The sequence below is a fragment of the Silene latifolia genome, chromosome X, assembly GCF_048544455.1.
Source record: "Silene latifolia isolate original U9 population chromosome X, ASM4854445v1, whole genome shotgun sequence".
In the NCBI taxonomy this organism is placed as follows: Eukaryota; Viridiplantae; Streptophyta; class Magnoliopsida; order Caryophyllales; family Caryophyllaceae; genus Silene; species Silene latifolia.
The window spans coordinates 12,083,312-12,102,673 of record NC_133537.1 but is presented as its reverse complement, the minus strand read 5'-3'; the positions used below and the strand labels follow the sequence as shown (position 1 = coordinate 12,102,673).

At 37.7% G+C, this 19,362-nt stretch overlaps 1 protein-coding gene across 1 annotated transcript; it reads left to right on the top strand.

Annotated features, from left to right (window-relative positions):
* Positions 1-14,312: 14,312 nt before the first annotated feature.
* Positions 14,313-18,436, top strand: LOC141622894 (phosphoinositide phospholipase C 4-like). The gene is made up of 9 exons (XM_074438920.1): positions 14,313-14,899; positions 15,458-15,654; positions 16,311-16,446; positions 16,544-16,744; positions 17,045-17,265; positions 17,407-17,524; positions 17,634-17,777; positions 17,878-17,964; positions 18,094-18,436. The coding sequence occupies exons 1-9, from the start codon at positions 14,570-14,572 to the stop codon at positions 18,385-18,387; spliced, it is 1,728 nt and encodes a 575-aa protein (XP_074295021.1). The 5' UTR covers positions 14,313-14,569; the 3' UTR covers positions 18,388-18,436.
* The last annotated feature ends 926 nt before the right edge of the window (positions 18,437-19,362 follow it).

The following is a 19,362-nucleotide window of genomic DNA, read 5'->3' as shown; positions in this document are numbered from 1 at the left end:
TCATATTTATGTACAAGTTAATTACCCTAACCATCTTAGGACTCAAAAATTAGTCTTCACTAACAATTTGACAATAATTCAACTTGATTTCTTAATATTGTTCATAAATGGACCCAAAAATACAAAATTATGCTATAAACTTCAAATTAAATTATAAAAAATTTCAAAAAATTTCAAAATTTGAAATTTAAACTCATGAACATTCTGGAAAAAAATACCATGACACTCATAATGTTCAAAACTTAGGTTAAAAATTTCGAAAATTAATCGAGAAAAACAATGTTGCGGTTTATCGGTTTTAACAAAATGACCATTAAAATATGAGAAAATTATTTTCATCAACTTTTCACTTTTAGATCTGAAATATATGATAAAATACAACATGTGACGTTTTTCCTTTAGTCATGAAATATGTTTTAGCATTATTACTAATTATAGTCACTATTTATGTGATTTTTCATCAAAAATTCATAAATCATGCAAAAAGACTTCATTATATCCAAATATTTTACACACATCTTGTAAAATTGCATGTGACAACATACTAAATTTGCATGACCAGATTCGAAATATAACTCATATTAACCTATTTACCCATTTAAATACGATTTTAACTTATAAAATTCATATTTCGAGGAAAACAACTTATTTTAACATGAAAATTTACAGGCCATCAGTAGATAATATATGTGAAAACATATCCAAAAACCACTGAAAAATTCGAAGTTTAGCTATTTTTCGTCCAAAAATGACATTTTTATCATAAAAATCACATTTTAATGCCAATAATATATAAAATGAAGAATAAAATCCATAAATAAATCAAAATATCCTTAAAATCACTTAGGGCCAGAAACTTTTAACATGCAAAGTTATTTTTAGGTTTATCTTCATAAATCCAAATTAATTATTTTTGTATGTTAATCTTATAACTCGGAAAAACCATAAACCGATTTGCATGCGAACAACCTAAGGCTCATGATACCACTTGTTAAAATTCATTAATCTCATTAATTTACATATTCATATATGTGATTATTTATTTAGTCATAAAATAAATACTAGATCTTATGCATGCAAACATAAAACAAATTAAAGAAGAAATCACCACTTCTTACATTTGTGTTTCTGATATTAGGGCACCAACAAGATCTCCTTCTTGTTAGTTCTTGAGCTTCCTTATAATGGATGAACAAGATTCAAATTAAAACCTCTCCCAAAAGCATATACTGTAACACCCTCATACTCCAAGTGCCTTACCAGGACCACTCAGGTATAAAGATGTTACCATCTCGGTTACCCGAGGCAATGATAATCAAATAAACAATAATGAAACAACGTTTAAATAGAAATACTTTAGTGAAAGGTTACAATCCAAAAACCAAACCAAAATACGAATACATGTTCTCAAACCAAATGTCTACTGATTTAACTGAAATGTTTATGAAAACTATTAAGCTACAAAAGACTTCTATCATCGACCGTGGCACATCCTTACCTTATCCCAAGACTCAACTCATACTGTTCAATATCTGCTCACCATCCCCGAATGGATCACCGCAGGTTTTAAAACAATAAACCGGGTCGCACTAATTACACAATTTATATAATCAACAAGATAAAGAAACAACACATACTCAAACAATCACACACAATCACCCACTCCAATCAATCTCCGTCTCCGACTGTCCACTGGACCAGCCCTGCCAGTGGGGGACCGCAGCCGTACCCACCAAATCCCCGCTCATCATACCGAGCGATAACCCTGTCCCATTAATGTGCACACCCCCTTCCGTGGCGGGTAACACGAAGGGCGAAACTAGGGCGTGAAGCCACTCCCGCAAGTGACTCCACTCAGCCGAAAACGCATCTCGAGAACCAAAGACAAGCAATCACAATCACAACACAACATCAACAACCGTCTGAATCAATCAAGAATCACTAACTACAGCACAATCACCACACATTATGTAACTAATACTGAGTAGGGAAACCCTACCTGGAAAGCACAACAATCGACGATCTCACAAACCGATATCAAAAAGCTTCCTCTACGAATCCTCCTTCTAACATACAAACATATAATCACTACCAAGCATAACATACTACAAAACCCCCAATTCCCCAAATTAGGGTTTAACCAACTTTACAGAAACATTATAAAAACGGTATATAGGTCTTACCCTCGACACAAGGATCACAATGGTATAAAGAAAGGCGAAATCCGACCTTCCAAGCTCCGGGATTTGCCAACAATGTGATTAAAGCGAATGACGTAGTTTGATTTCTCTTCTCACAGTGATTAGGTTTTAAAAAGTGTTTTAAGAACAATGACGAGAAATCGCATTATTAACAAAACCCGAGAAATCGTCCCACGTAAACCGGCTACTCGATCGAGTAGCTAAGGTACTCGATCGAGTAGCTAAGGTACTCGATCGAGTGCCCCCTTACTCGATCGAGTATCCACGGTACTCGATCGAGTACCCAACAGGTCAGAAACTATTTTAATTTGCAACTCGCCCTTACTCGATAGAGTAAGGCCTACTCGATAGAGTACCCCAAGACTCATAAATAGGTAGTATTACAGTCTTCCCTCCTTAAAAAGAACTTCGTCCCCGAAGTTCAAACCACAACAAAACAAAGACTCACACTACGCACTCCCGACTCAACAACCAAAACAAAACTCAACATAAAACATGTTACTAACCCAAACTCATCCCGACTCAAAGACAACAACCATACCGACACAACATAAAAAGGGTGTAAAGACTCTTAAAAACTCTTTGCGATCATCTCCTACCCCCCTAAAAGAAACAAGGTTACGTCCCCGTAACCATACATACCTGATCAAAGAGGAAAGGGTAACGCTCTCTCATGGCATCCTCTGCCTCCCATGTAGCTTCCTCAGTCTCGTGGTTAGACCAAAGGATCTTAAGCAAAACTGTCTCACCACTCCTAGTCTTCCTAACCTTCCGGTCAAGAATCTGCTTAGGTACCTCAAGATATGATAAGGACTCATCTAGCTCTAAGCTCTCTGCCTCTAACACATGTGACGGGTCACTCACATACTTCCGCAGCTGCGATACATGAAACACATTATGCACTCTCTCTAACGCAGCCGGTAAAGCCAGACGATATGCAACCTCCCCAACTCGCTCTAAGATCTCATAAGGCCCGATGAACTTCTGACTCAGCTTGCCTTTCTTCCCAAATCTCATAACCCCAGGCATAGGAGACACTATCAGAAGAACCTTATCCCCAACCTGAAACTCTATATCCCGGTGATGTAGATCTGCATAACTCTTTTGCCTATCCTGAGCTGCTCTCATCCGTTCCCTGATCATCTTAATCTGTTCAATCATCTCATGTACCATCTTTGGTCCTAGAACCACTGCCTCAGCACTGTCATCCCAACAAATCGGACTCCTGCATCTCCTCCCATATAAAGCCTCAAACGGTGTCATGCCAATACTAGTGTGATAGCTGTTTTTGTAATAAAACTCTATCAAATCCAACCTCTGTTCCCAGCTACCACCAAAGTCCATCACACAAGCTCGTAACATATCCTCAAGAGTTTTGATTGTTCTCTCGATCCACGACGTCCTGTCGCAGGATGAAAAGCTGTACTCATCTTCAAAGTTGTTCCCAAAGATTCCTGCAACTCTTTCCAAAACCTTGAGATAAATCTCGCATCTCTGTCAGACACTATGTCCTTAGGGACTCCATGTAACTTTAGCACATTCTTTCGATAAGCCATAGCTAATTGTGCTTTAGTCCATGTATCTTTCATTGGCACAAAGTGAGCTGACTTGGTCAGTCGATCCACTATTACCCATATCATGTTGTTACCATGTTGACTCTTTGGCAAACCCACGATAAAATCCATAGAAATGGATTCCCACTTCCACTCAGGCACCTCTAAAGACTGAATCTTACCTTGTGGTCGTCGTTGTTCCCCTTTAACTCTCTGGCATGTCAAACAACGGGCCACAAACTCAGCTGTTTCTTTCTTCATCCCAGGCCACCAAAACGTGTTCTTCAAGTCCTTGTATAGCTTGTCACCACCTGGATGTACTGAATACGGTGTACAATGTGCCTCTGTCATGATTGTCTTTTTCAGCTCCTCATCATTAGGGACACACCACCTAGCATCGAACCTCAAACTACCATCTGTATGAATTGAGAATCGAGACACTGTCCCTTTCTCTACTCCAGCTCTCCACTCAACCATCTTAGGATCCAAAGCCTGTTTACCTCGAATATCATCATAAAGATCAGCCGCATCACAAATCTCCCACAAGATCCCTCTCGCATCATATGTATCCCAAACTTCTCCACCTCATCTCTCAACCTCATCAAAGATAGAGTGTACACACAAGGAATGTACACTCTTCCTACTCAAAGCATCTGCAACAACATTGGCTTTCCCTTCATGGTAGATAATATCCATGTCATAATCGCCAATCAGCTCCATCCACCTCTTCTGTCTCATGTTCAACTCCTTTTGAGTGAAGATGTATTTGAGACTCTTGTGATCCGAAAATACCTTAAAGGTCGCCCCATAAAGGTAATGTCTCCATATCTTGAGAGCAAACACCACTGCACCCAACTCTAGATCATGTGTAGGGTAGTTCTCCTCATACGGCTTCAATTGCCTAGAAGCATAGGCAATCACCTTACCGTTCTGCATCAGCACACATCCCAACCCATTCTTTGAGGCATCTGTATAAACCTCAAAGTTCTCGATCCCTTTAGGCAATGCTTAGATAGGAGCTGTGGTCAAACGCTCCTTTAATGTTTGGAACGCCTTCTCACAACTCTCATCCCAACGAAACCAGTTCTCTTTCCTCATCAAAGTTGTTAGAGGTCTAGCTATCTTGGAGAAATCTTTCACGAACCGTCTGTAGTATCCAGCTAAACCCAAGAAACTCCTGATCTCAGCAACATTCTTTGGTGCTTCCCACTTTGTCACTGCCTCAATCTTTGCCGGATCCACAGCTACTCCCTCCTTAGAGATCACATGCCTCAGAAAAGCAACTTTCTCTAACCATATCTCACACTTGGACAGCTTAGCATACAACTCATGCTCCCTCAGAGTCTGCAACACAATCCTCAAATGCTCCTCATGCTCCTCCTTAGTCTTAGAGTAGACTAAGATGTCATCGATAAACACCACCACGAACTTGTCCAAAGACTGTCTGAAGATTCTGTTCATCAAGTCCATAAACACAACCGGTGCATTAGATAACCCAAACGGCATCACCACATACTCATAATGGCCATACCTCGACGTGAAAGCTGTCTTTGGTATGTCCACCTCTCTAATCTTCACCTGATGGTACCCCGACCTCAAATCAATCTTAGAAAAGACTGATGCACCACTCAACTGATCAAACAGGTCATCTATCCTTGGCAAAGGATACTTGTTCTTCACTGTCACTCGGTTCAGCTATTTGTAGTCTATGCACAACCTCAAACTCCCATCTTTCTTCTTCACGAAAAGAACTGGTGCTCCCCACGGCGATACACTAGGTCTAATGTATCCCTTCTCTATCAGATCATCTGATTGTTTCCTGAGCTCCTCCATCTCTTTAGGACCCATCTGGTACGGTGCGTTAGAGATTGGCCCTGTCCCCGGTTTCAACTCAACGGTGAAATCTATCTCCCTCTTCGGTGGCAACCCCGGAATCGGGTTGTTATATATACCCAAGAAAATCCCTCAATAACTTATATAATTATGAACTAGTAATAATATAAGTCTTACTTAAAATATGACATAAAATATTAATTTTGTTCTCTTGTATTTTTCGGCCAAGAGAGGATGGATTTTTAGAGGTTTTCATTTCTCTAAGTTTTCACAGTTGTAGAGAGAATAATTATTTTCTTACACTAGAAAATATATGTTGAAGTAGTGAATGATTCATTAGAGGAAAAACCCTCTATCTTTCTCTTTTGAAAACCGGTGGGGAGGGAGGAGTAGTGCCCAATGCATGAGCTTGTGTTCTTCTCAAGATCAACTAGGTTTGCATGGCTATATTAGGTTGTAATCATTGTGTTTTCCACTTAAAATAAAAACACAATATACACCTTAAACTCCCTCCAATTTTCGGCACATTTAACATAAAATGGATGGTCCATTTTATTTTGTCATTTGTCAATTGTGACATATGTGACATGTTACTTGACATGTGAAATTGTAATGTATTTTTAACATATTAAAAATCAACATACCATAAAATATGTCATATACAAAATCCATTAGTAATTCGTAATCACTTGTACCAAAATGGTTTATCAAATTATAAATTACAACGTCTTGTATTTATAATAAATTATTCATTCAATTTCAAATGTTTCGCAAACAATTATTTTATCTAAGTAATAAAACAATTCGATTACTTAGACCGTATCTCATTTAATTAAATTACAATAAGACACGTTAACTTTACTCACAAAATCATCCGTCAATTTTAAGCAATTTAATTATCTCGTATCGGCATACGATTAATTAAATAATCAATTAAGAGTATTTCCCTATAGGTATGACCTAAGGGGATCAACTGATCACCACCGTCGCACGACAAAGAATGTCAAACTCTAGTCAGCCAATCATTACTGATATGTGTGGACCAGTTGACTGTAAAATATTACATCCCACATGTATTCTTAAAATGAGATTTAAACATGTGATCATTATGATCAACAGTTGTGATCGCATTATTATCGGAGGACACTTATTCCAACCCCAAGTGTTTACAAACAAATAGTCTATCTTCAAGTAATTAATTAAACTCAAAAGCTCAGACAAGAAGAATTTAGTGATAACTTGCTTGTACATTCTGAAGCTACTAAAGGTACTAGAGACTTTTGCATATTTGGGAGCACACTACATTACAAAAACAAGAGTTTCAACTTTTCATTTTATAAAATAGAATCCACAAAATAAATAAATAAGCTATCGGTAAGTTATTTGGATCCTCCACTCCTTTCTAAGTTGTCCAAAATTTATCCTATGAGGCTATGACGATTTAATTAAAGTTTCCATTTTATCCCGAAAAATAATTGTTCATTGAGGTGGAGAAAGAATTACTCTATAACTAAAAACAATATCAATTATCAAGGGAAATAAATAAAGTGGATCTAAACTCCTCGGTAGAGCATGACACTGGGTTGGGCCAGTACGAGCCGGTCAGGTCGGGTCTCCGAGTCCATAAAAATTTGGTGACCAGCCTACGGTCCGGTCCCACTCGTAAAAAAAAAATCTAAATTTACTTTTCTTCACCATACTGGTCTGGTCAAAGCTTGGTAAAAACCAGAGCTAAAGGGTGTCGGTTCGGGTCCCTTCATATCCGATTTGGTCCAGTCTCTGGTGGGGCTGTCCGGTTTCTGGATTCTTGCGACCCGGACTGGTGAACACCTCTACCTGTCTTGTCTAGACCTGACCCATATAAGGTTAATTATTTTTTTTTAATTACTAAGCTTGGGCTGGGCTAAAATTTTTTGACTTTGGCTCGACACTTGGGGTGGGGGTGGAGAACTTGGGCACAAAAGTGCTTGGATTAGGCTAAATCGAGCTGGTCCGCACTGTTGTGTAGCTCTACTCATCGATAAGCTATTTCACATAGAACATGTATATACTATTTTATACACCATAAAAGTTGGAATTTGGAGTATAAAGTGACTTCGCCAATCAGTAACGTACAAAATTAATATCTTAATTAGAAATTTAAAAAAAAAAGATTACTCCACTATTAGCATCGTAATAACAAGGTGGTTTGATGGTGTTGAGGTGGTCTCGGAGAATACTGTAAGAAGGGTGTGGGGCGTGATAAATGAAGGGGTAGGAGAGAACATGGCGGTGGCTGGTGGGGATGATAGGAGAAGGACAACGAGGGGTGGTGGTGAGAATAAAGGAGCGGGGTGAAGGGCGGCGAAGGATGGCTTCGTCAAAGTTAATGTAAATGCGGGGCCGGGGTGGAGAGAGAGGGAGTAGGGATGAGGTAGTGTGTCGAGATGCCATGGGTGTCGTGCTGTGGGGTTTGTCTATTGTTCGTGAGAAAAGTTGGGAGGCTTACATTGCGGACGTGATTCCGGTGCTAGATGGCCTCGAAGAAGCTGCTCGAAGAGGTTTTCAACAAGTGGATTTGGAGAGCGGTTGTTTGCAGGTGATTAAAGCGATCAAGGAAAGAAAGCAAGGGAGAAGTATTTTCTCGCTTATCATGTAGGATATTGAGTTGAGCTATAACTTTCAGTCTATTATTTGGTTCATACGAGTCGTGTTAACAATTATGTTGCACATGCATTGGCTCATATTGTTTTTACAGCTATTGGTAGATTTGCTTGGGCGAATGATTTACCACCTTCTTCTGCAAAACCTACTATATTATTCGATCATTTATTAATTGAGTAACGCCTTAGGGCTTCTTTAAAAAAAACAATATTAAGAAGGGAAAGAGAATAAACGGAGAAGGAAATAAATAAAGAGGATCTAAACTCCTTGGTTGAGCGTGACACTAGGTTGGGCCAGTGCGAGCCAGGTCAGGCAAGGGGTAGGCTGGGTTGTCGGTTAGTGGCCTAGGCACGTCACTGAAGAGGGGGCAGGCTAGGCTGGGCCGTGTTGAGCTCCCTTTTGTCCGCAGAGTTGTTCATTAAGTGGCCTGACCGGTCGGCCAGTCCCGGCCTCCCGAGTCCATGAAAATTTGGTGACCAGTCTACGGTCCAGTCTAGTTCAACTAAAAAAATAATCTAAAATTACTTTTCTTCGCCATACTGGTCCGGTAAAAACCGGAACCAAGGGGTGTCAGTTCGGGTCCCTCATATATATCCAATCTGGTCCAGTCTGCGGTCTTAAAATGTGGGATTGTCCGGTTTCCGGGTTTTTGCGATCCGTCCGGTGAACACCTCTACTTGTCTCGCCCAGGCCCGACCCATATAAGGTTAATTAATTTTATTTTTACTGAACCCGGGTCGAGCTGAAAATCTTTGAATTTGGCCCCACACATGGGGTGGGGGTAGAGGTGACAATTATTGACACGACACGAACACGACACGAAGTTAATGGGTTAGGGTTAAGACTTTGTGACCCATTTAAGTAATTGGGTTGACACGAACATGACACAAAATTTAAATGGGTCAGGTTAGGATCGAGCTCTTTTGACACGAATCCGACACGAATAACCCGTTTATTTAAAAGTGTCATAATATATTTGAGTTGAATCAATAATCCAAACAAACAACTTAATTAAAAATATGCATTTTCATTCATCATTTTTGAGATAATAGGGCGATAAAGCTTAATTTAGTTTATTAGTTTATTTGGTTAAATGAGTTAAAAATGACCTTTTAAAAGATAAACGGGTTAAACAGGCCAGGTTTGGGTTACAGAAATATTAAATGGGTTGGGTTAGGGTTAGACAAATGACCCGCTTATGTAATTTGGTCGGATTAGGGTTGGGATTGTGATGACCCGTTTAAAGTTAATACGAACACGACACGACCTGATCTGTTTGCCAAGTCTAGGTGGGGGTGGGGGCGGGGCGGGGAACTTGGGCATATAATTGGAGGTTGAGTCTGGCTGAGCCAAGCTAGTCCGCATTGTTGTCCAGCTCCACTCGATCATTAATAAGCTATTACACATGAAAATGCATGCTATTTTACTCCCTCCCATTCACTATAATGTTCCCATATCATATGGGCACAATACTTTAGGAAAAGTATAAGAAAACGAGGAAAGGGTTGGGTGGGGTTTGGTAATAGGAGAGATGAATGAATAATTAGGAGTTAAATAAATAATTGTGAGGCCAAAACATTAAGGAAGTAATAAAATAAGAGTAAAAGAGTTGTGTTGGATGTGGTGATAGGAGACATGAATGAATAAAATAAGAGTAAAAATTACCAAAAAAGGAAAAGAGAACATTACTTGAATAATCCGTTTCGGAAAAGAAGGAACATTACAGTGAATGAGAGCGAGTATAAAACTTGGAATGTGGAGTATAAAATGACTCCACCAATCAATAACGTACAAAATTAATATCTTAATTAGAAATTAAAAAAAATTACTCCACCATTAGGAATTAATCACTTAGTGGGTAATAGTCATTTCAATGAAAGAATTTCAATCTTTTTATCACCTTTTATACTTGATCTAGTGAATTGCAAGAGTGGAATACCGAATTAGGTGGAAAGATTAATGCGCCCTTTGAAATTTTGCAATCCTTTGTACAATTGTACTTGTATTATATTTGTGATTTGCATGTGGTTGTGGCAACACTAATATTAGTGCTTGCTAACTTCTACGGAAGTGATTAGGTTATTTTTTTTTTTTTTTATGATAAAATGAGGCCGAACCCGATTACATAACTGTGGATCCGAGTAACACTCATGCAGTCATGCCTTCTGCATCATGAGTCAACAAGTCTTGGATTTGATGTAGAGGGACGTGAAGCACCAAAAGGCAATGGCAATGCCATTTTTGATAGTTTGTTCGCCCTAAAATTAGTTTTATGATAAGCATGTCGAACAATGATTACTGCCCACTTTAAAGCAGTGGTGGAGCCAGGGAGGGGCTAGCAGGGGCGGCCGCCTCCGCTGGCGTTCGAAAATTTCGAAATTTTTAGCTACGATTTTCGAATTATTTTGAGGCCCCTTTATAATATTACCGTTTCGTCCTCGCTGAAAATTTTCGACCCCGCTGACTTACATTCATGGCTCCGCCACTGCTTTAAAGTAGTCGCTTACAAACCTTAATAAGAGGCCCGTAATTTAAATTATCAGCCCTCTCTTTATTGATGAGGTTTACCACCACTTGTGACTGTAGAGCTGACAAACAATGACAAGACACGAAAACACGACACGAAATTAACGGGTTTGGGTTGAGGCTCTATGACCCATTTATATAAATAGGTCGACACGAGACATAATTGGATCGGGTTTGTGACTAATATATGACACGAACACAAAACCAACAAGGCCAGTTGAACGGGTCGTGCTAAAGATCGTCGACACTTTACTAATTATCGTCGACAATTAACACATCTTTCCAATATTGCCCCTCATTAACCCCATTTGTCTCTCTCTCTAATCTTTCTAAAACAAAAAGATGGTTTTTTGGAAAAAAAACCGTAATTTAATTTACGAACTTTTCGATTAAAACGGTTTTAAACATATCGACTAATGACGGTAACAACGATCAAGCTAGTAACGATGTTCAAGAGATATGTTTACGTTTCAAGTTTATGATTTGACGAACGGATTAGCGATTATCGATTCACGCACCCAAAACTAATTTAAGACGGAAATTAATAATTTTTTTAAAAAAAAAAAAATTGTTGAAAAAGGGCCTGGATGAAGAATTTTTTCGTCCAGACCAAGGCCCGGACAAAGAAATTTTTCGTCCAGACCATGGTCCAGACAAAAATATTTTTCGTCCAGACCCAGGAAAAAAAATTTTGTCTGGACCATGGTCTGGACGAAAAATTTCTTTGTTCGGACCTTGGTCTGTTTTTCGTCCGGAAAAAAAAATATTTTCTGACTTAGATTAATTTTTGGTGCGGTAATCGATAATCGCTAATCCGTTCTAACAATAACGATTCTATTCTAAACTACCTAAATCTACTAACTAATTACAATTTTTTTTAAAAATTAAACTAGTTTAGATTACTTGTCGTCGATTTCTTGAATTTGCTAACGGAATTGAAGCGGTGGTGACGGAAATGTCGTACTTGAAAAAAAATGTTAATATATGGGAGCTTTAGAGTGAGGGGTAGATTAGGAAAGTCATTACAAATTGTCGACGATAATTAGTAATGTGTCGACGATCTTTAGCAGGCCAGTTGAACGTACACATGATATGATATGGCCATTGGGCTTGGGCCTCCCATTATAATATTATGATTCTACCATATGACTTAGCTAGACCCGGCAAATTGGCCTGATCCAAATGACCCGTCTCGAATAACCCGACTTGTACGTGATAGTCAAATTCAAGGCACAGGCTTGACTCATACTGACCCAGCCCAATATAATCCTATCAGAATGCTTATTGTTGCACACTGATTATTGTTCGTTCGTAAATAAGTCAGTAAATGACTCGATCCGAAATGACTAGGCCCAATCCAACCCGACCTGACCTCAACTCTTGTGAACCCGAAATTTACCCAGCCTGAACTGACCCGACCCAAACCACCTATTAACCCGTTTGCTAGGTCTAGACTTAGCTAGTAATATTATAAAGGTTAGTACTCACTCAATTTAGGTTCAAGTTTCGTTAGCATCATATCCACTTGCGTAACTTCCATTATATCAAATAAAAAAGAATAGTACCCCTTTCTGTTAGATTTATTTGATCTTCACAATTGTAGTATGTAGTTTAGTGGTTGACCTGATATACTTTAGTTTACCTAAAGCACTAACATTCCACATATCTTTCAGTACAACCTGCCATTTCTGCAAGATGACAATTGAATACTGTTAAAACTACATTGGCCAAGTATATGACTATTATTTGGTCTTTCATTAATACTAGTTGCAATATGATTTAGCTGAGTAATTTACAGCTAGACGATTGATTCATTCATGGGGAGGCATAAATACACTCTACAATGTACAGAAAAGACCCACTATTGGTTATGGCAAATTCTCATTGAAGATCGGCACTATCCGTCACAAGCTAAAAACGGATAGTGCCCCTCTCACAATATGCAAGTGGTACTATTCATGGGGTGGTCCATTTTCCCCCCCACTTGCTTTATTGTGAGAGGGACACTATCCGTCTTCAGCTTGTGACGGACAGAGCCCACTTATTTTTGTCCACATGCAAAGCAATCCGTGTTCCCGTACATTGTCGCCGTGCATTTATGGGCTGCCTTCATTAATCATGTGGGAACATGCGATGTAGTCATGTTTAATTTTCACTTGTTTGGAAGACAATTTTTGTGGATTAATGTAAGTCATGTTCACATTCGAGAATATACAATAACATTATCCAGTGCCTCAGTAACTTGGATAAATTATCCCTGTATTAACAACACAAAGAAATTGATTGTTTAAATGATACAGGATGAAAATTGCGTCATAGACTACATCTAAGAGCACTAGCAATAGAGGTTTGTCAAGGGTTTGTAAGATGACATGTCAAGGTTTGTTAACAAACCTTCTATTGCTAGACAAAGGGGTTGAGGTTTGTTGATAGGAATGATTACTAGACAGTATACCGGGTTTGTTGAGTAACTTGTCCATAGATTCTGCAAGCAGTGGCCCCTACATTTTGTCTACTTCTCTTACGGTGGCTTCTTAATTTACATTTAGTGTGGAAACAAATTTATTTGTGTGAGACGATCACGCAATAAATTTACTTTCGCACTTAATTTATTAATGAGGCGATGCCTCGTAATAAATTTATTTTGAGACGGTCTGACATTAGATTTAGTATGAGACAGTCTCTCAATAAATATAGTGTGAGACGGTCTATCGGATAAATTTAGTGTAAGACGGTCTCTCACAATAAATTTACTCTTGCAATAGATATTATAGTGAGACGGTCTCACAATAAATTTGGTACAATATTGCCGTCTCACAATAAATTTGGTACAATATTGATCAGACGGTAGTTAATACATTTACTGTCATTAATTTGACGGTAGTTTGATACCATAAATCTGATGGTAGTTTTATACAATAAATTAGATGGTAGTTTAATTCATTTATTGTAATTTAAGCAAAAACTCCTCCCACTATATACGTGATAATGAGATACATCACCAACTTCGAGCTGATTTGGTAAATCATATTTGGCAAAAATATGGAGGAAATGAAGACTAATTATTGATTTTATGAGGCAATTTTTATAATTATCATTAATCATAATTTCTTAATTTATATAATTTTTAATCTAAGAAGTACTTAATTATGATGATGGATTTGTTTTAATGTTTAAAATTTGACAAAATGTATCCAACATATATATGAGGGAAAAAAATGGATAATTTTATGTGGATCCTATGATATGAACCTTAAAAAAGTTTGTCTATTGTTATGTATGGGTTTGTTATTGAAGGGGTTTGTTAAATTGGTGATGTGTCATGTGGATCACAAAAACTTCCGAGAGACGGTCTCTCAATAGCGTTATTGAGAGACATCTCTCATGATGGGGTGAGGGACCCAGATAATTTATTTTTCCCCTATTATGTTTCTCACTAAATTAGTGAGGGACAGTCTCTCATGAGACCTACTGTGGATGCCCTAAGGATTGCTACATCAGAATTGAAAAAAGGACATCAACTATATTTAGTGAAACATCTGCTTTACTACATCATAATCCACTAAACTTTATGATAGTATATGCTAAAAATACCAAACACAAATATTTTTAGATGAAAAAAGTTGAAGTTTCGCCTATTCATTTAGTAAATAGGGGATTTAAAACGGATAAATCTCTGTTAAACAAGAATGTGTTAAATGACTACAAAAATCAGAGTTGACTAAGAACATATAAGACATACCCTTCACAAATTCTCCTTTATACCAATTTTACAAACATTTCGTTCCAAAAGAGAGCAAAAGAAAGAAGAAAATGGGAACCTTTAGAGTGTGTTTTTGCTATACAAGGAAGTTTAACATGATGGACCTCGAACCGCCTTCGGACATCAAAGAGATGTTCAACAAGTACATTGAAGGTGGTGGCGCGTACATGACACAGACTCAGCTGAGCAGGTTTCTGGTGGAGATACAAGGGGTTCAGCCCGAGAACGCTACGGCCGAGGCCAAGAAGATTGTGGAAGAGGTGTTAAAGAGGAGACCTCACATTGCTAAGAACACCAAAAATAATTCAAATTCTTTTACCCTTGATGATTTTTTTTACTACCTCTTTTCCGTTGACCTTAATCCACCTTTCCAATCTCATGTAAGTACACTGTCTAGTTATTATACTTTCTTCAACTCAACAGGTTGTTTACATGTTTTTGATTCGTTTCATGACATCGCAATGTTTATAAAATAAAGAATCCTAGTTTGGTTCGATTTATACTTGATATAAGATCTGTTGTGCGGAAGTGTGAATATCCTCGTGTTGGGCCTCTGCTGCATTGGTATTTACTGTTCATAATAATACGATATTGTCCGCTTTGGACCAAGATCAATATCATATCGTACTTTACCTATGTTTGGAGAAATTAACTATCAAATGCAAACCTTCTAAATTATAACCAACCCATAATTTTAAAATTTTAAAAGGGTTGACCGATAAATTACCTTCAAATCGAGGTAGAATTTGTATATTATTATATCCATTAACATAGGCAGAATGAGCCACCCGAGAAAATGAGTAGAAGCCTATAAAATATATTGTCTTCGGTTTCTTTCGATCATTCTTGCTAGTAATAAGCTAAAGTATTTAATTTCATTTGCAACATAAATCTACATAATTTTCACTAAAAAAAACTTAAATATTATTTTCTTGTAGATTCACCAAGATATGAAAGCTCCATTATCACATTACTTCATATACACTGGCCACAATTCCTACCTTACCGGTAACCAATTAACCGGAGATTGTAGTGCTAGACTCATCATCAGGGCCTTGCAGCTTGGCGTTCGTGTTATTGAGCTTGATCTTTGGCCTACTTCATCCAAAGACGACATCCGAGTTTTCCATGGCAGGTTTTTATGAATTCCTTCACATATTAGTAACCCAAAATGACTCGCTAAATCCTTTATTCATCGTTTTATTAATTACTCCCTCCGACCCAGACGAAAGGTAACATAGTGAAAAATGAGTTATTTAAGAAAAAGGTAAAAAAGAGGGGCAAAGATGGAAAGATTGGTGAGTGGGCCACATGAGTAGTGGGTAAAATTAAAATTAAATGGCTTTAGGTGGGTTAAATAAGGGGTTGGTGAGTGGGTCACATGGCATTTGTGTAAATATAAGGAGGGTATAAGGATTATATTGTCCAAAAACATGTCATTTATAGTATGTTATCTTTGATATGGTTCGTTCATTTTAGGTAACTGTTACCTTTGGTCTGAGTCGGAGAGAGTATGAAGAAGCAGTTGGTCGATATAAATTATTTATGCAATTCTCGTCATTCGCCGTTTGATAACCGTATATACATTGCCATCAATTGGGCCAATAAGCCCATTTGAGGGTATTAATGCTATCTTTTACGATATTGTTCCAAGACTTCAAACGTGTGTGAGGCACTGAGGTTATGTTGTAGTTAGTATTGTTGGTTATACGGTACCTGTTATTTAAAAAATAAGATGGACTTATGAAGTATGTTCTAACGTCCTTTTTTTTTCGGTTATGGTGGTGAAAGGACGTTGACAACTCCGGTGGACCTCTTAACATGTCTCAGAGCAATTCGAGACTATGCATTTGAAAAATCTGAATATCCTGTTATCATTACTCTCGAAGATCATCTAAAACCGAAACTTCAAGCCAAAGCTGCTGAGGTACGATAACTAAGCTAGGAACACACAAACTTAAATTAATTTCACATGTAAGACTGTCTCATGCAAAACTCACCAGCTTTTTATTCTTGCTTCCTAGATGATCAAGGAAACATTTGGAGATATGCTATATCGTTCTGAATCCGATAGCATTGATGAGTTTCCTTCCCCAGAAGAACTGAAGCACAGAATACTTATTTCTACAAAGACACCAAAAGAGTGTCTTGAAGCTGAAAATGCCTCAGTAAATGCTTCTCGTAGACGAAATAATTCTGATTCCGAACATCCTTCATTGCATAAGGTGCTCTCATCCGAAAATCTTACAGTCTCTACTCTGTAATAACATGCTCTTTTCATTCATCTCAGTTACTCCCAGTGCACTAGATTTTTCTTTTCAAGTCTTTTTTTTTTTTGGTGTAAAGGGAGCCAGAAGGGCGATTTTGATGCTTACGGGATTTGAACCTGACTAAGCTAGTTGACATCTGCTTCTTTTCGAGTTTTGAAGATGATGAATTCACTACATTTGTATCTTCCATAATTATAACTCGAGAAATCTTGGTCGAAATATTGTGAATTCAGTTGAATTATTGAATGCTTGCAGATGGATGAACTTGAGAGTGGACATGCGGAACAAGTTGATGCAAATGGTTATAGTTCATCAGATAGCTTGGAGCCACTTGTATATAAGAGTTTGATCTCAATTCACCAAAAAAAATGTAAGATCGAAGAGGCAATCAAACTCGATCTTAAAGCAATACGAGTTAGTCTAAGCGAACAGAAACTCGAAAAATCAGTCAAGCCTCTTGGAAAGGATCTTGTTAGGTAATAACCCAACGTAAATAATTTAACACCTCGAATGCATGTCGTGTCTGACACCTGTAGCTGAGCTCGAGAAACATAGAACACGACTACTTTCGTGATTGGTATTTCTTAAATTCTAATGTTTAGATTGTACTAAAACAGGTTTACGCAGAAGAACATCCTAAGGATTTACCCTAAGGGCACTCGTTTTAACTCTTCCAATTACAAACCGTTTCTTGCTTGGATGCATGGAGCACAAATGGTCGCATTTAACATGCAGGTTTACTCTTAATCACTAGGCTAAGACCTCTTCAATGACGTTGAATATTCAACGATCACCTAGTTTTATTGATTCATGATATAAGAAGATTACTTGTTTCTAAAAACAGGGCTATGGTAGATTTCTCTGGCAAATGCAGGGGATGTTTCGAGCAAATGGAGGATGTGGATACGTTAAAAAACCGGAATTTCTTATCAATAGCGACCAGTCCTTTGATCCGAGGTCTAAATTGCCATTAAAAACTACCTTAAAGGTAACCTAACTCACTAGTTACCCCTTTCATTGTTACTCTTACACTTTTATTAAGACTTACATAAACAGTGTTTTCCTCTATGGTAAAATGGAATTATTAGGTGAAAATATATCTAGGAGATGGTTGGAGAGTCGACTTCAAGAAAGATCATTTCGACAAATTTTCACCACCCGACTTCTACACACGGGTAAGTACTAAGTAGTAAAACAAAGCTATAAATCCTTCTTTCATTTTGAAGTAACAGTTAAACCGCCCCTGCGAGCCCCGCTAGATCCACAAATGCGGCCATTATCATCATATAAAACCGTCAATGCAGATTGGCATAGCAGGAGTTATAGGAGATGAAGTAATGCATGTAACAACAGTGAAAGAAGATCAATGGACTCCGATTTGGAATCAAGAATTTGAGTTTCCATTAACAGTTCCTGAAATGGCCTTGCTTAGAATTGAAGTATATGAACATGATTCTGATAAAAAAGATGATTTTGGAGGGCAAACTTGTCTTCCTATTTCTGAATTAATCTCAGGAATTCATGCAATTCCTCTCTTTAATGTTAAAGGGGATTTGTACAAGTCTGTCAAGCTTTTAATGAGGTTTGGATTTACTTGATTGTAAATAAAAGTTTTTTTGAGGGATACTACTTATGATCGGGGTTCAAACACCGTCAGCATTATACTCGCTCCTTTACAACAACAAAACATTTACTATTACTTCTAGCAGTTCAACAATTGGCTCATGAAAATGGTCTTGGGGGTTAAATTAAAATCCGTTAAACATAAATCACAAGGTTGTGTTATAAATTTTGAATAAATAGTGAAAAGACTAATTAATCATTGAAACAATAATTTAATCTCATAATCCTCCTTCAAAAAAATAAAATAATTTAATCTCATAATCTGATAAACGTTGGAAAACAAGAAGAATTGGCTTTAGAGTCGTGATTCAATTGATGAAATAAAAGGGATACAAAGCAAGCTATTTATACAACAAAATTAGTCAATTAAACCTAGGGTAAATCCTATGAAATAGGAAAGGATGAATACAAAAGAGCAACAAACTATTTACAATATATTATGCTAATATATATTCCTAGTATATCCCACATAACTCGGAATATATTTCCATACTCCCTCTTAAGTTGGAGCAGTAGGAGCTCGAATGCCCAACTTACGACTCAAATACTCGAATGCTTCTCCTCCAAGGGCTTTGGTGAAAAGATCTGCTATTTGCTCTTTGCTTTGAACATGGCTTGCTTCAATGTTTTTGCTTACCAAATGTTGTCTAATGAAATGACAGTCGACTTCGATGTGTTTCGTACGATCGTGAAAGACCGGGTTTTTTGCAATGTGTAATGCCGACTTGTTATCACATAAAACACGCATAGGATGTACATGATTAATACCAAGTGAGGAAAGAAAAGATTTCAGCCAAATTAACTCACTTGTGACCGCCGCCATAGCTCAATATTCTGCTTCTGCAGTGGACTTAGCAACCGTTGGTTGTTTTCGAACTTTCCAAGAAATAGGAGTTGAACCAAGAGCCACGAAATAGACAGTGAGTGACCTCCGGGTCAAGGGACATCGC

What these genes read in the sequence shown, in the direction of transcription:
- LOC141622894 (XM_074438920.1), top strand. Translation starts at nt 14,570, where the DNA reads ATGGGAACCTTTAGAGTGTGTTTTTGCTATACAAGGAAGTTTAACATG. An exon ending in TTCAAGCCAAAGCTGCTGAG is followed by an intron (nt 16,447 to 16,543) that starts GTACGATAACTA and finishes CTTGCTTCCTAG; the next exon opens with ATGATCAAGGAAACATTTGG. An exon ending in CACCCGACTTCTACACACGG is followed by an intron (nt 17,965 to 18,093) that starts GTAAGTACTAAG and finishes CCGTCAATGCAG; the next exon opens with ATTGGCATAGCAGGAGTTAT.